Source organism: Chiloscyllium plagiosum, chromosome 30 (genome assembly GCF_004010195.1).
Source record: "Chiloscyllium plagiosum isolate BGI_BamShark_2017 chromosome 30, ASM401019v2, whole genome shotgun sequence".
In the NCBI taxonomy this organism is placed as follows: Eukaryota; Metazoa; Chordata; class Chondrichthyes; order Orectolobiformes; family Hemiscylliidae; genus Chiloscyllium; species Chiloscyllium plagiosum.
The window spans coordinates 25,373,932-25,390,341 of NC_057739.1; the positions used below are offsets into that span (position 1 = coordinate 25,373,932).

Consider the following 16,410-nt stretch of genomic DNA (forward strand, 5'->3'; position numbering starts at 1 on the left):
CTTTCAATTTCCACTGTTACATTTATTATGCATCGTCACAGTATCCTACCTGAATGGACTCTCTTCCATTCTCTTAGCTTACCTCCCGATCGCATCTGCTCTAATGATGAGGCATATAGCGGGAGGTACCGGGGGAAAGGCGGTGCGTTATGCTCAGGAAAGTTTTGTTTTGGCAGTGAAGATTCCTGGCACCGTCAATGACAGGGCTCTCAGCAGGACCTTTACTTAAAACGATGAAAGGTTCACTGTTGTACTGAACTGAAAACCCAGTAGTCCTTGCATCTGCAAGTTCGTAAGGAAGCATAATCATCAGCCACAGGGTGGAATATAGGAGGAAGGAAGTATTGTTGCAGACTCTAAAGAAAGATATGGTTAGTCCACAGTCTGCGCGGGTCCAATCGCTACAAAATCGGCAGGGAACAATTGCACTGCAGAGATTGCAGAGAGGTTTCACGGGATGTTCCCTGAAGTGAGAGGTCTCAGCAAAAAGTTAACTTTTGTTTGGGGTCTGTGGAGCAGAAGAGGCTAAGGGGGCAATTGATGCAGACATAATGGTGAGTGATATAGACTGGGCCGATTGTGATAAATACTTCCGCGATGTAGGCATGTCTTAGACCAATTGAATTAAGGTTAAAGTGAAAAATGAAGCATTTCGCGAGGATCTGATGGAAAAGCAAATTACCCAGGGGATGGGTCAAATATGGAACATGTTGCCTGAGAGGGTAGCTTATCTCTCCACGCTTCAGGCTCTCTGCCTTTATTCCTGATGAAGGGCTTTTGCCCGAAACGTCGATTTTGCCTGTCCTCGGATGCTGCCTGAATTGCTGTGCTCTTCCAGCACCACTGATCCAGAATCTGGCAGCAATCAATGTCTACATTGCAACTAGAAAGAAGCGACATTCCCAGCAGGAATACAGCGAGCGAACGGCACACATCATAAGCAGCAGAATCTGCAGGCTTCACATTCAAATAGTTCATTCCAGGAAGTATTTTTATTTTAGGTTTTAAATTGACTTGATTTTATCAGTTTTATTTGCCAATGTAGGAACATAGCCATTTAAAGAACTGCATTTCAAATTAGAGGGTATGGCTGTAATGTTTTAATTTTTCTGCTAACGAAGGTCTGAAAGAACCTAACTCCAGTTTTAAGATGAAAATCCCCTTAAAGCTGCCTGATTTAAAGTTGCATTTTTCAGGAATGTAGCCACAACTTTGATGGGAGGAAGTTCTGCACCCTTTCTAAACCTCGAACACCTCCCATCTATTGAGGGAGAATTGAAAGATTGTGGTCAGTACTACCCATAATTTCTACTCTAGCTCTGATTTGGTTCTTGTAACTAATCAATATTAACTACATTTTAACACCTGCTTGATCAATATTCATCTACAATTTAAAGAAACGCAATCAGCAGGATGTGAACCTTTGCAGGGAAACCCCAATGGATTTCAAATCCATTGCCTTAACCACTTGGCCATGACTACACACCCAAAAATGGAACCAGTTAAAGGCATCGAAATGTCCAGTCAGCCATGATCATACTGAGTGCAGGGATAGCTCAGTGAACTGAATAGCCTTCTGAATAGCCTAATTGGGCCAGACCTCCTCTTTCTGCTTTTTTCCTACTTATATGCCAAGAGGACATATTTGAGTTGCCCTTTATATTAGTTACCCAGACTGTTCCCATACTGTCTCTTTGTCTTTTTGTATGCTGATTTTCTAAATTCAGCCTGGTTTGCTTTGCAATGTCACTCTGATATCTGTTAAATGCTCTTTATTTCCCTTCATCTTATACTCTCTCTCTCTCTCATATTGAGGGAGCTCTAGTTTTTGTTTGCTACCTTTTTCCCTTGGGCGAATATGTCTGAACTGTGCCTGAAACCCCATTAAAGGCAGCCTATTATTCCTTTCGATTGTTCCCTGCCAATGTTTGATTCCAATTTAACTGGAGTACCTACCCCACTAAAATTAGCCCTTCTCTAATTTAGTAAAAATACTCAAAATTTCTCCATGGCCACGAGTAGCATGAGGTGATGTTACCATTAACAATGTTCCCAAACTGTTCTTCACCTGATTGATCCATTTCATTTCATAAAATCTGGTCCCGAAATGTCTCCTTCCTCGTTAGACCGGAAACACCCGATTCCCCTGAACACCGCACTTATAAAACCCTTCTTCTCAACTTTAGTTTGTATTATTAGTCTGCTTTTCTGCAAACTCAGTTTGGCTCAACTTGGAAAGGCCAAAGACAATATCTTTGGACCTAATTATCAACTCTGTCCACACCTATTGTCACAGGCAGAGATTGACTGCTTGAAACTTCCACATCCTGAACGGAGCTTCTGACCTCATCACATGGAGTCCCAGTTCTGTAAATTTGTTCATCTCCACTCCTGCCTCAGCACATCTAATTCTGAAACCCTCATCATTGCCATTGTCACTGTAGACTCTTATTTCAATGCTCCCTTGGCCAGCTTCTCATCCTTCATCCCATCTAAATGTTTGCTGATAGGAAGGATGAGCAAAGTGATCATAGTGCCCTGTGCACAGAGCCAATCAAGAGGAGGGAGAAAGGAGAAGTGTAGTTGTTCTCGGAATAGTATAGTCAGGGGGATAGACAATGTTCTCTGTAGCTAGGATCAAGAGTCCTGAAGGCTATGGTGCCTGCCTTGTGCATGGTTGAGGATTTCTCATCTGGGCTGCAGGAGAACTTGGAATGGGAGGGGAAAGATAGAGTTGTTCTGGTCCTCATATGTACCAATGGTATATGTAGAAAACGGAAGGATGTTCTGCTGAGGAATATGAGCAGCTAGGGGCTAAATTAAAAAGCAGAACTGAAAAGATAATAATCCGCAATTCCCACCTCAGCCACGAGCTAATTGGCACAGGATCAACAAGATTAAAGGGGTAAATGTGTGGCTCAAAGATTGCTGTGGGAGAAACGGGTTTGAATTCATGGGACATTGGCATCAGTACTGGGGAAGGAGGGAGCTGTTGTGATGGGACCAGAGTCCTGGTGCATTGCATAATTAGGGGTGTAGACAGAGTTTTGAACTAAATAGTGGAGGAAGTGGATTTAGTTCCTTGGAAAATTTTGGAAAATGTTAAAGGTGGGGTGTGGTGGAGGGAGTGGAGATGGCTCAGCAGGGCAAGTAATAGGACAGAGATATGGAAAAACTCAGGAATCTAACGTCAGGCACAGCAGATAAAGGGACAATTATGAGAGGGAGGCAGTCAAACAGGACTGAGGGTGTTGTACTAAAATGCACACAGTACATGAAACTAGGTAAATGAGTTTGTCATCCAGAATGAAATCAGTAGGTACGATGCTATGGGTATTATAGAGATGTGGCTGCAAGGGGATCAGGATGGGGAACTAAATATCCGAGGATATGCGTCCTATCAGAAAGACAGGCAGATGGGCAGAGGGGTAGATGGTTTGTTAGTAAGAAATGAAGTTAAATTGATAGCAAGAAGTGAAATAGAGTTAGCAGGTGTAGAATCTGGGTGTATAGGGTTGAGGAACCAAAAGAAAATATGACCCTGAGGGGAGTTGTGTACAAGCCTCCTAGCAATAGTCATGTTGTGGGGCAGAAAATAAATCAGGAGGTAGAAAAGGCAATAAGAAAGGCACTACTGCAGTAATCACAGGATCTTTAATATGCAAGTGGACTGGGAAAATTAGGCTGGTAGCAGATCTCAAAAAAAGGAATTTGTGGAATGTCTTCAAGATAGTTCTTTGAAGCAGTTTGTGGTAGAGCTCACTTGGGAACAGGCAATTCTGGATTTGATGGTGTGTAATAAGGCAGACTTGATTAGGGAGCTTAATATGAAGGAACCCCTAGGGGGTAGTGACCATAATATGATAGAATCTACCCTGCAGATTGAAAGGGACAAGCTGGAATCAGAAGCAATGGTATTACAATTGAGTAAAGGTAACTACAAAGACAAGAGGGAGGAACTAGCCAGAGTTGATTGGAGGGGAGCTGAGGAAGGAAAATGGTGGAGCAGCAATGGCAGGGATAATTCAGGAGGCACAGCAGAAATTTATTCCAAGGAAGAAACAACATATTCAGGGATGTAACCTTGGCTGACAAGGGAAGTCAGTGACAACATAAAAGCAAAAAAAGAAGCATACAATGTGAAGGTTAATAGGAAGCCAGAGGATTGGGAAGCTTTTAAAAACCAACAGAGGACAACTAAAAAAACAATCAGGGAGGAGAAGATGAAAAATGAAAGTAAGCTAGCTAGTAATATTAAAGAAGATTACAAGAGTTCTTTTTAGGTAAAGGATAAGAGAGAGGTAAGAATGGGCATTACAGCCTCAGAGAAGCAGTAATGGGGAACAAGGAAATGGCAGAGGAACTGGATAAGTAGTTTGCGTTAGTCTTCACGGTGGAAGACACCAGCAGCACACCAGAACTTCAAGAGAATCGGGGGCAGAGTGTAATGGCCATCACTAAGGAGAAGGTGATGGGGGAAAGCTGAAAGGCCTGAAGGTTCAGTAACCAAAAGTGACCTTCTCTGCTCTGCAACAAGGAACCATTTGAAAAAAGCAATTTGTTTATGTACTTCAGGTGTGGGTGACATTTCATCTCCAACTTGAAATCAGATAGGAGATGTGGATATTTTGGGATGTCACTGTTGGATGATTTTCTTGGCTATTTTCATTGCCTCTGGGGAAATTATAGTTTCAGTTAAGGCAGTCTTTTGTTTGATCCATGTTGATTTCATGAAACCTGACTGATGTATGAGGTCAGGAGATACCTGTGGACATTTTAAGTCAGCATTTTTGGCTCCTCTTTTAAGACCATTTCAAGCCACCAAAATCCCAGGTACTGAATCAGACAATGGAGTTCAAGATTCAATAGTCTATATTTTATATCATCATTTTAGGAAAAACATGAGGGTCTTTCAGATGGCAAAGAGGTGTTTTACCAGAATGGGTCCAAGGATAAGGAATTTTAGCTATGAGGTTAGTTTGGATAAGATGTGTTTATTGTCCTTGGAGACTGGGAAGAGATTTGTCAGTGGTGTACAGGTTTAGGTAAGGCAAGCTCAGAAAATTCCCATTAGCTGATGCTGCAGGACAGTAAGCATCATTGTACAACACCTGAACCTAATTAGAATGTAAAATAAATATTATGCATACAAATTGGAAGTTAATAATCACTTATTTGAAATAAGAATAAATTATCGCACCTCTTTGTTACAATCTCTAGTATTAATATAAAATGGGTAAATGTATTGGTATGGGTAGGAAGGACCAGTTAGCATCCTGTTGTATCATAACTACTCCATGCTGTTTTTGTGCTATTAACAACAGGCTCACAATTAACATTGCATCTACATTCCTGTAGTTAAATAATAAATATATATTCTCCTGAAATTCAAAAGATGGATTAGTACTGAAATGGAATTGCATTTTGTTTTGGCAAAATTGAGAGAATATTGTGGCTGCAGTACAACCACTTACAGCTGATTGTCCCAAATATACCCATTTGTTAACATTGTAAAGAAGTTGTTATTTCATTGTCAGCATTAAGCAGAATAGAAATGTCAATAAACCAAGCTTCAAAGGCTGTATTAAGAAATCTGTTAAGAAATTTCAGTATGCATTGGTTTGAAAAAAATATTACCGCATTGAGAATCGCAGCTATAATAAAGAGCTGGTGATTAGCTTAATTGATATTGGCTCCTTGCGAAGTCCTTATTCCACTGGGCTTGGTTATCAACTCCAATCTGTCTGTCAGCATCAGGAAACATTCTCACTTTCTTTGCAGATCCTTTTAATCAACCTGCTTAGAGAGATTATGACACACCTGAAGAGCAGATGGGACTTGAACCCAGGCCCTCTTGTTCAGGGGTAGGGACAATACCATTGTGCCACAAGGGGATCCTATAACCTTGGTTGCATGCTGAAGCTTTTTCCAGTATTGAAAATTAAGTGGTAACTCTGCCGTTAGCAAGGCATTTACCATCCGTTCATAAATGCGGTTCATTATAGCATGTTATTGAATGCGTAAGTATGGACGTACGGTTAGATTGAAGTCATCTGCAGAGAACCTGCAGGACTTCAGTCGTCCTGTTGTGTGGAGCTTAAGGACACTAGCAGAGGCCCAGTCACTCATCAAATGGGACTTTATCTGCAGAAAGCTGGATACTTGTAACCTCAAAATCCACAAAAACGTATTCTATCCAAAGTTCTACCTCTTGAATATTTTTAGAATGATCATTAAATTATCCCCCAGACAAGAAAGCAAAGGTGGACTGCTATCTCAGCTCTCCAATCACTATCCAATGATATTAAGGTCCCATTTCCTCTGAATACTGGTTAACATATTTGTATTGTATTCCTGTCTACAATCATTTAACAAAGTTTATCTGTATAAACTTACATAGTCTGTGAGGTGCCTCAGAGCCATACAGATCTACAGCACAGAAAAAAGGCCCTTTGTTTTCTTGAACTGCTACAGTCCACATAGAGAATATGTACAGTGTCATGTGGACAATGCCTATCATCGCAGAGGCCAGTCTTTAACCAACTTTCTTCACTCTATGTGACATCATGAATCCACTGATTGCTTTGGAATCAAAACCTATGAATCCTGGCATCATCCTGGCAGTAAAGACCTAAAGGAGAAAGTGAGGACTGCAGATGCTGGAGATCAGAGCTGAAAATGTGTTGCTGAAAAAGCGCAGCATCGAAAAGCGGGCATCGAAACGTCGATTCTCCTGCTCCTTGGATGCTGCCTGACCTGCTGCGCTTTTCCAGCAACACATTTTCCAACAATGCAAGTTGTCCTGTTTTAACTTAAACGCTTTTAACTGGTCTGGAAGCAAGAAATTTTTAAAAAACAAATATTGCAGACATTTATATTTCTAACTGGAAACTTAGTTTGAGTTTAAACTAAATTAAAAAGAAAATGGATTTTCTGATACAAGGGTAGTAAGTTACTCAAATAGTGAAAAAAATATTCTTTACAGAAACAGGAGACATGAGACAAAAAGCAATAGATTTCCCCTTTAATAGTAAAAGTATTTGTGGTATATTGATATGATGAGCACTGATTTCTGTGTTTGAGAGATTTTTACAGTACTGGTCTGATAGTTGAAGTAATAGATCCACTCAAATCTGTAATCTAATGGGGTATTATAAGAGGCACAATGAAAACTAAACTTAATAATCAGTGTAAAAAATAAAACACTGAAGTCACCAAGAACAGCAATTTTACTAGAGTTGCTCGGATGTGAGTTTATATAGGCTGCTCTCTGTGCTACTTTCATTATTCACATTAAACAAAGCACACTAGAATTTATAAACACTCCAGGACTGAATTAATGCCAAAGCTTTTCCTTTTGTGCCAGATGATAAACCCGCTTTTATACCAATCACCTCAATCCTGTGTAAACCACTGAAAGTGGGACTTTTGGCTGTTTGTGTGAGAAGATTATTCAGATAGGCATTCACGACTCAGAACAGATCTCACAAGTGCCACTGGTTTGGGTCAATGATTATTTGAGGTAATCCAAGCCACATTATTAATTTGATATCAGCACACTATTGCTGTTTGATTAACAATGCCAAGTATAATTTCCCTGTCTGCCTGCTTACTTGTCCTGTGCTTTGTCTGGTGCATGTCTGCTTCTGGTAACTGAATCAAGTAACTTTCATTATAGTCAGTCCTGATGGTGATGCAGAGGGTATTGTGAATGTGTTTAACAGAACCTGTAGCAGTATGTACCCATTTACTGTCTCCCATTATCTTTACAGAGAGGGAAAAGGCCCGACGCTGTCCCATTGCTGGCAATAGCTGTGCCGGTGGTGTGTGGAAGTGTGCTATTGATTGTAATAGCTCTTATTTTTGTGGTTCTTACTGCACGTAAAAAACGTCAGACAGAAGGGACGTACAATCCAAGCCAACAAGAAGTGGCAGGGGCTCGACTGGAGATGGATAGTGTCCTTAAAGTGCCACCCGAAGAGCGCTTAATATGATGACTCAACTGAACATTTAGAGAAACAAATACTTTATTTTGGAAAAAAAGGCCTCATATGTGACGGACATATGTGCTGAATACTACTGGTTTCTGATACAAAACAAGCACATTCTCTCAGTCCAAGCATCATGGTAAATCCAGCTGGTGAAACCCCCAGTGGGAAAATTCACCCTCAGTATTCTGCTTCTTGCAATGCCAGATGGATGAAGTAACTTGTAACAGTATCCACAGGAGTCAACCAAGACAGATTCAAGCATTTCCATTTACGTAATGACACAATGCAACATCACATCAACTAAGATCATCTCCGTCTCAGAAGTAGTTTTCACTGGTTATTCTAATCCTCCATCAGCATCTTGTATTGACTGAAAAGCTTTTAAACAAGCTCTTGCTCTCCAACATGAAATTATGGGGAAAATTTATTTTCACATAAGCAACTTTGTGAAGTAATTTTCAGTATTAAATAGTTCCTTAAAAGCAGATACAATGCCATCTGAAGTTCCATTTTAAAAAAAAGTTAGCAGTGTGTGAATAGTAGAGGTGTTTTTTTTCTCAAGTCAAGAGTTCCATATTAAGTGATGATATCTGTTATACAAAATTAATCTTCCCTGGAACTAATATCATTATCTAATGTTGTTCATGTCTAATTAAAGACATGTTGATCTTAAAAGTTCATACATTTGTTGCATCAACAGTTCTCAATGATTGACTGTTCCTGCCTAATTTATTGACAAACTGCTACTGTGTGAAAAATCTCCCCATAAAGCCAGGATGAAAGTTTGTTACTTCAGGTCAGATGTGTGATGTTGGACAGGGTCAATAAATGGTGTAACTTTCTCACTTCCATTTTACTCAATGGCGATGTTCTATAACAGAATGGAACTACACAAAGAAATTATGTTCCCATTATCAGTGGTTCTGTGGCTACAGCTGGAGGACTTGCAATCTGCATCATTGCTGTTATGGCTCTGGTGCTCGCTATGAGAAAGAAGAGGGCAACGCAGGGGACCTATAGCCCCAGTCAACATGAAAAGGATGGAGCAAGAGTGGAGATGTGGAACATAATGAAGCCTCCACCAACAGAAAGGCTTATTTGATGCTCATTGGTAAACTGCAGCTTATTCATCAGTATGAAACTGAAGACAATATAGGAGTTGCGACTGGTAAAAAGTGATCCAGTAGTTCAACTAGTTCTAACTAGATTCTGGAACCAAGTATGGTTTAAGTTGGTAAGAACTAATTAATAGTGTGTAGAAATAGGTTAATCTTAGAAGTACACAAGTGGTCAGAGTCAAATTATTTGCTGCTCACAAATGCAACACACAACATAAATTTATACTAAATATCTTAAGCTTGCACCACAAAAGTTTCAAAAGCTTTCTGAACAATTGCTCAATCTAATCACACAATGTGTTTTAGCACAGTTTGAATTGTAATCACTGTGGTAGTTTGCTGTTCTAAGATTAACCATGGAAATGATCCTTTTTACTTTTCCTGACTGATTACTTTCAAAACATAGGTTTTTAGTTAAACACTTTGCTTCCATTTTCCTTGGAGTATAGTCTCCACAAATAACAGCAATGGGATATAAAATAAAATGCATTGTCAACAGTATTTCTAAAAAAGGAGAAAGTGAGCACTGCAGATGCTGGAGATCAGAGTCAAAAAGTGTGGTGCTGGAAAAGCACAGCTGGTCAGGCAGCATTTGAGAAACAGGAGAGTCGACATTTCGAGTTGACATTCCTGATGAAGGGCTTATGCTTGAAACGCCGACTCTCCTGCTCCTCAGATGCTGCCTGACCAGCTGCGCTTTTCCAGCACCACACTTCTTGGCCCCAGTATTTCTAAATTATACAATGAAGTGGTAGGCAGCATTATTAAAATTAGTATGGCAGAATGTGGAATAATTATGTAAAACAGTGGTTAGGAAAAACAATGATTTCCATACTTAAACGTAAACTGTATCCATTTCAATCGGGTCAGGTGGAAGTAGGAAACAATGTGCTGAAACTCTAATATTTTGAGTCTAAAAAATGCAGTAATGCATTCAACACTTTATATTTTTATATATCTCAAATAGAATTTACTCTAAGCCCGACCAGTTTCGAAAATTCTTAAATAAAAATGAAGTCAAGAACGTCCCACTTCAGGAAGGCAAAAACATCATTTTGTATTGTGTTAAATAGTTCTGAGGCATTTAGTATAAGGCAAATAAGTAAAACTTTCTAGTCGAAGTCAATACACCTGCCTTTTCTGTCCTTTCGAAGCAATAAGTCCTTGAATTTTAAAAAAGTGCAGATTACTTTTTTTATAATCAAGAAAGTTCCATTATCGGGTTTGAGTGAGGGAGGGTCCAGAAGCTGCTTAAACCATAAGTGCCTTTCACAGGCTTTGGGAAGTCTCAGAATGAAGCAGTGAGAATGAAGCACAGTCAGAATGAAGCACAGTCAGAATGAAGCACCATGAAGCAGTCAGAATGAAGCACAGTCAGAATGAAGCAGTCAGAATGAAGCACAGTCAGAATGAAGCACAGTGAGAATGAAGCACAGTCAGAAAAAGCAGTCAGAATGAAGCACAGTGAGAATGAAGCACAGTGAGAATGAAGCACAGTCAGAATGAAGCACTGAGAATGAAGCACAGTCAGAATGAAGCACAGTCAGAATGAAGCACAGTCAGAATGAAGCAGTGAGAATGAAGCAGTGAGAATGAAGCAGTGAGAATGAAGCACAGTCAGAATGAAGCACAGTCAGAATGAAGCACAGTCAACTTGCAATATCTTTTGGGACAAAACCTTAGGACAGATGTACTGACCTTAAAGGGATTGCAACGTTGATTTATGAGTATGATACCTAGACTGCGATGATAAAATTATGGGGAGAGATTACATAAAATGGAATTGGATTCCCTGAAATTTAGTGTGTCAGGGAGTGATCTGATCAGTTTACAAGATTTGAAGAGGAAACAGACAGCGTAGATACGGAAGAGTCATTTCTATTTATTGAGGAACCTGGCAGAATTAGGAGGCTGAACAACTTGATGCAAACCTTTCAGGAGTGAAATGAGGAGATACTTCTATGTGCAAAGGATGCTGGAACCCTTTTCTACAAAATGGAAATTGACAAAGAGATTAACTGATAATTTAAAAACTGAAATTAATCAATTTGTATTAACTCAAAAGAACGGAGGAATATGGGACAAATACTGTTTTATGAATCAGATTGAAGATCTAGCATGACCTTATTGAATTGCAGACAGGCTCAAGGGTATACATCAAGGGATAGATTGTCTACTTGTGTTCCCACGTTGTAATCTTCCTACGTTAGAAAATAGATTATGGAGTACATTTATTAGACATGTTTTTAAAAATATGCTGGAATAAAATGGTAGTGGGGATGACCAACAAATCTTTTTTAACTTTTATTGATAGGAGTAGGTGATAGTTTTGTCAAACGGTCATTCTCAGCTGGCTGAATGTAGAGAGGTTTTTTTGAGCAAGTCTTCCCTCGCACTTGGTGTAGTGCAAAATTACATTTACATTCATACAAAAAAAACCTAAGTTTTGCACAATCATTCTTGAACAACAGTTTGGCACTTGCTGGTAGACTAACACTGTTGTTTATAAAGTCTCCCATTGCATTGTTAACTCAGCATATACATTAAACGGCATGCTAATAGCAGGGAACCAAGGTAGTGCTGAAGAGGTGAAGGGTTCAACTAGACTCTGAGCTACATCAACACAAATTGAAACTGAAACTATTTTCTTTAAACATGACCTAATTTGGGTATCTTCTCCATAAAATGCATTTCAGTAAAGAACTGCAACAATGCTTCATGTTAACGTGATTATTTCTCATGAAGATGGGTACATCGTTTATTAAAATGCTTTTCTACATGTGAACTAGAGTGCAAGAAAATGAAAGAATGCAGACTAGGTAATCAATACTACTGATTTTTATACATATTTCAGAATGGAAACAGTGCCATGTTGAATTGTTTCACCGATAGATTGTGTTTTTCCCTCAAGGTGTTTTATGTATCATATTTGTAAGACTCACTGGTTAGATTACAACCATAGAGGTTTACAAAATTATAAGAGACAGATAGGGTGGATAATCAGAGGCTTCGTCCCCAAGGTGGAAAGGTCAGCTACGAGAGGGCACAGGTTCAAGGTAGGAAGGGGAAAGTTTAGGGGGAAGGTTTAGGGGAAAAGAGCAGGGATTTTTTTTCCACATGGGGATGGGTGCCTGGAATGCACTGCCAGCGGAGGTGGTGGAAGCAAACGTTAGCAATGTTTATGGCTTATCTTGATAGACACATAAGTGGGAGACGAACAGAGGGATAGAAATCACATAAGGGCAATAAATAGTGGGTCTAAATAAGGAACAGGAGTCAGTGCAAGCTAGATGGGCTAAAGAGCCTGTACCTTGCTGTATATTTTGTAATCCAGAAGTTGTTGAAAGAATGCATTGTTTCTCCCAGCATCTTTCGAAAAGCTATCATTTTCATTACCATATTCTGTGGCTTCTCAACCTGGGGTCCAGTAGGAGAGGGACATGGCAGAAAAAGCTCTCCCCCACCTTACAGGAGAGACACCTTAGGTTCAGGCCTGTGTTTTCATTTTTATTTGGATGTCTTGAGGTGCCTTATCAAATGGCCTGAATGAGATGCACAAAGGACCCTGCAATATATTGGAAAAAAATAGCAAAAAAACAAAAAAAAGGGAACATTGAAAAGTGTAGACTACTATTAACGAAGGGAAGCGTTCAGGTAAGCACTGTTTTTTTGTTTGTAAAGGATGCACTGCTGAAGACAGCTCTTGCAGAGTTATCTAGATTGCACTAGAAACATTAATCAGTTCAATTAATTATTCATAGATAATTTTTACTTGACACCAGATGAAAAGTTCTGTTGTAGACTGTAGTGCCTTCAATTTTAGATAGAGCACCTCAGGTGTGATTTTATTAGCCAAGAAGTGTATCTTGTCTCACAATATCTTCACTGTACAACAAATTTTAAATATAAGGTGCCACAAATTAATTTGCAACAAATTGAAAGCAAATCTGGATTTAATGGATGTAGTAAAATAAAAAGACAAATAGTATTTCTGGTATCAGATTCTCTTGAAATTAATCTTATGACATAATAAGCAATGTAATATTGCAGCATAATTCCATTAACAATTTCTCATTTGACTAATATATAATACTTTCAACATTGGCAACTGAACAATTGTAACAAGATTTTAGATAGTCATCTAAAATATGATTGTGTGAGATGTGGAAGAGCAATAATATATGTAGTTTTATTTATTAAAGAAAGTCTTGGCATGACTTAGCTGTTGTAGCTGATGTGGACACAATCCACTGCAGCGTCATTAACACATTATAAAACAGAATAGCAACAGATTCACTATTTAAAACAGAAGATGCTGTTCCGATGTTAAAAAAAGTCCCGAACATTATGAATTACCAACATTCCCAATAAAAGTTTCTAACTGGTTGTACATAGAGGAGGACCCAATCTTCAGAAGATCATAGCACAAAAATAACTCATGAATGAGAACCTTCAAAACCTTTTAAAGAAATACCATCCACTGAATCTGAATTTAGCTTGTCCAAGTGATGTACTTGAGACTACAGGTTGAAAGTGGTGGTCTGACTGATTTCAAGGAAGTTCCTTGGCAAAATTACCTTTGTTTAAAGGATTTTAATTTGTGGAATATCTGAGTGCATGTTCATCATCATATAAATTGTAAAGATCATTGCTTTTCACTTGAAGACACCAGTTTAGAATAGCATCTATAAAGGTACGAGATATAATGCAATGCCGGATGACCTTTGATTTGCATTGGATAGATATAAGTGCTTCAAATTCATTGCAAGTATTGCTGTTGGTGCCATAGCATGAAAATATTTTTGATTAGTTTACTGTAAAAAATTTCTAAACTTTGCATTTCGATGTTACAGCAGCTTTCCATTTATTGTTTGAGCAGCATAATGTTCTGGTGACTGTAAAAAGTGGTAGTTATATCACCACCACTTCATGCAATCATGCCACCTAAAAGCTTCAGCATTAAACAGACAAATTTTTAAAAATTCTAATCTCCCAAAACCTAGGGTTAGTTACTAGTCCGTGAGATGTTATTGCATTTCTTAAAATGCATTGATCTTTCTATCAAGTTACAATCTGGGGCATCAGTTAATTGTAGGTGCAATTACAAACAATGGTCTAACTTCTGCAGTTAATTGGCTAACATATGGCACTCACTATTCAATGTGCTTCAGCTGGTTACAGAGTTTTTACAATAAATAAGGAATCATTTCAAATCCAAAGGCTTCAATAAGGTTTCTGTGCCTCATGTGAACAGGCAAGCAACACCAATGACTCTTCAACCAGACTCAATAAACCTTACAAAAAGCCAGACTCAAAATCGGGAATTGTAAATTAGAAAACTTAATTCAATGTAAAATTAAGCGCAGAGAAATAAAAATGAGGTAAAGGTTATAAAGAGTAAAACAGCAGGAAAAGACACAGAATTTTATTTCTATAAAATCTCCAACAGTAATCCAAATTTGAATTAATGGATTCCACATTATAAAAGTAAATTTTCAATGTCAGAAAAATTATAGGTAGTAATTAGTAATCATAGTACTTTTAAAAATCGCTTTATACTGACTTTTTTCTGGCATGTTTAATGGGCACCTATGAGTGTCACAATTTCACAGCATAGTATTTAAATGCAGAGGTTCCTGCGGAGATGCTAGAATAAGACAACTTCAAAAGGAGCACAGTAATACAGACTGCAGCTTGCTGACTTTCATGTTTAACTGTGCAACTATAGATGGTGGAAATTGCTGTCCAATTTACTCCTTCATTTCTGATTTTGTTATTCCCACCCTAAATTCAAGATGATGTACATGTTAAAATCAAAAAATTTAAAAAGTTTAACTTGTAAATACAGAAGCTCAGCATAGACATTTCCTTGGAAGTTTACATCTCAATGTTTGAGTTTCTGGCCTCCCTTCTAGGACATAAAGAGAATCTTGTTTATAACATGGTCCATGAGAAACTTATCACCTATTCCTAAGTGATTGTGCGGGTACTAATCTCCAGAGCTACGTTACAGGGTATTGTTAGGAAGTGCAACCCTGCTCAACAACATCTGATAAGCTGCTGTGACCGTTCCACATGTCCCATGACAAAGGTAAGAGTTCCCTCAGTTTTACTCGCAAGACTGAATAATACTATGCCTTTGTTTAATTAAATGAATAGGGTCAATCAGTTAAGTTTAAATTTAAACAAAGCCTGGCTGTTAACTGTCAATAAATATTAAATCGGTACATTCTCCATGGCAACTCATCTACCAATCAGCACTCTTCTCTCATACTATGTAAACTTTGGTTTTCCCCTTGAATTTATATTCTTGTGTAATGTCCTGATGAGGGCAAGACTGTAAGTTTTAGGAAAGTGTATTGCTTTCAGCAATAAATTAATACATCTGGGATTATGAAAAACACCAACAGAAATAGGGTTAATTCCCTCAAATTATATGTTTTCTCCCTTTAATAACACTTCAGAAACAAGCCACCACTTACCCAAGAACCTAAAAAGGTTTTATCTAGACATGACAATTTGGTAATTAATGTGTAATTATCAAAAGAATAGCTCTAGGATGTTACGATAAGACACTAGTCAATCACACCTTCGCATAGATGATTATAAGACTAGATTATTTTTGACCGTCTATATAGATAAACACAATGAATATAGCTGCTGTAAGATCAGTAAGGAGTAAGTTTCTCAGTAAACTAATGATGTATGGTTTATTTTAGAATGTAACTGGAGTTACCTTATAATACTAAAGTTGAAAGATTAAATCATGCCCTCTCCTCAAAAAAATGGTTTGGAAAGCCTGTTAATGCCAGTAACGAAACAAAGAGTAGTTTTATAAGTCACACAAATTCAGTTGTAATACTAATGACAATCAACAAAAAGACATGTGTCCACAAATTACTAATGATCCGAATTGTGCAATTTGTAGGAACAAGTGAATGGATATCTCAGGCCAAACCACAACTCTTGAGCTGATCATCAGTTTGAATAATAAGTACTCCACCAATGCCCTCAAACTGATTTAGTTCTGATGAGGCAACATTAACCTTTAAAAGGTTGTGATCAACAGCAGAGTGTGATCTTGCACATATTGATAATTGACAAAGGTCATAACCTCTGAAATTCCAAATGCTCAAATTTTCATGATTCTTGCAATCTGCTATGGGAGTAAATGCCTCTGTCTTTGATCATTAAGCATGCAGTCACCTAAACATTGAGACACAAAGGATTACACAACTAGTTCCAGCTAACTTGCTTGAAGAAGTAGGGCCTCTGCACCTAATGATGTGGCAAAAAGGGTC

At 38.4% G+C, this 16,410-nt stretch overlaps 1 protein-coding gene across 2 annotated transcripts in view; it reads left to right on the forward strand.

Annotated features, from left to right (window-relative positions):
- The window catches only part of LOC122564827 (protein crumbs homolog 1-like), a 176,087-nt gene extending 167,247 nt beyond the window's left edge, over positions 1-8,840 (forward strand). For both annotated transcript variants that reach the window (XM_043720129.1, XM_043720130.1), the window contains one exon: positions 7,773-8,840. In XM_043720129.1, the coding sequence (XP_043576064.1) occupies positions 7,773-7,994 (222 nt within the window). In that variant the 3' untranslated portion in view covers positions 7,995-8,840. The remainder of the gene's footprint in view (positions 1-7,772) is intronic.
- Positions 8,841-16,410: the final 7,570 nt, after the last annotated feature.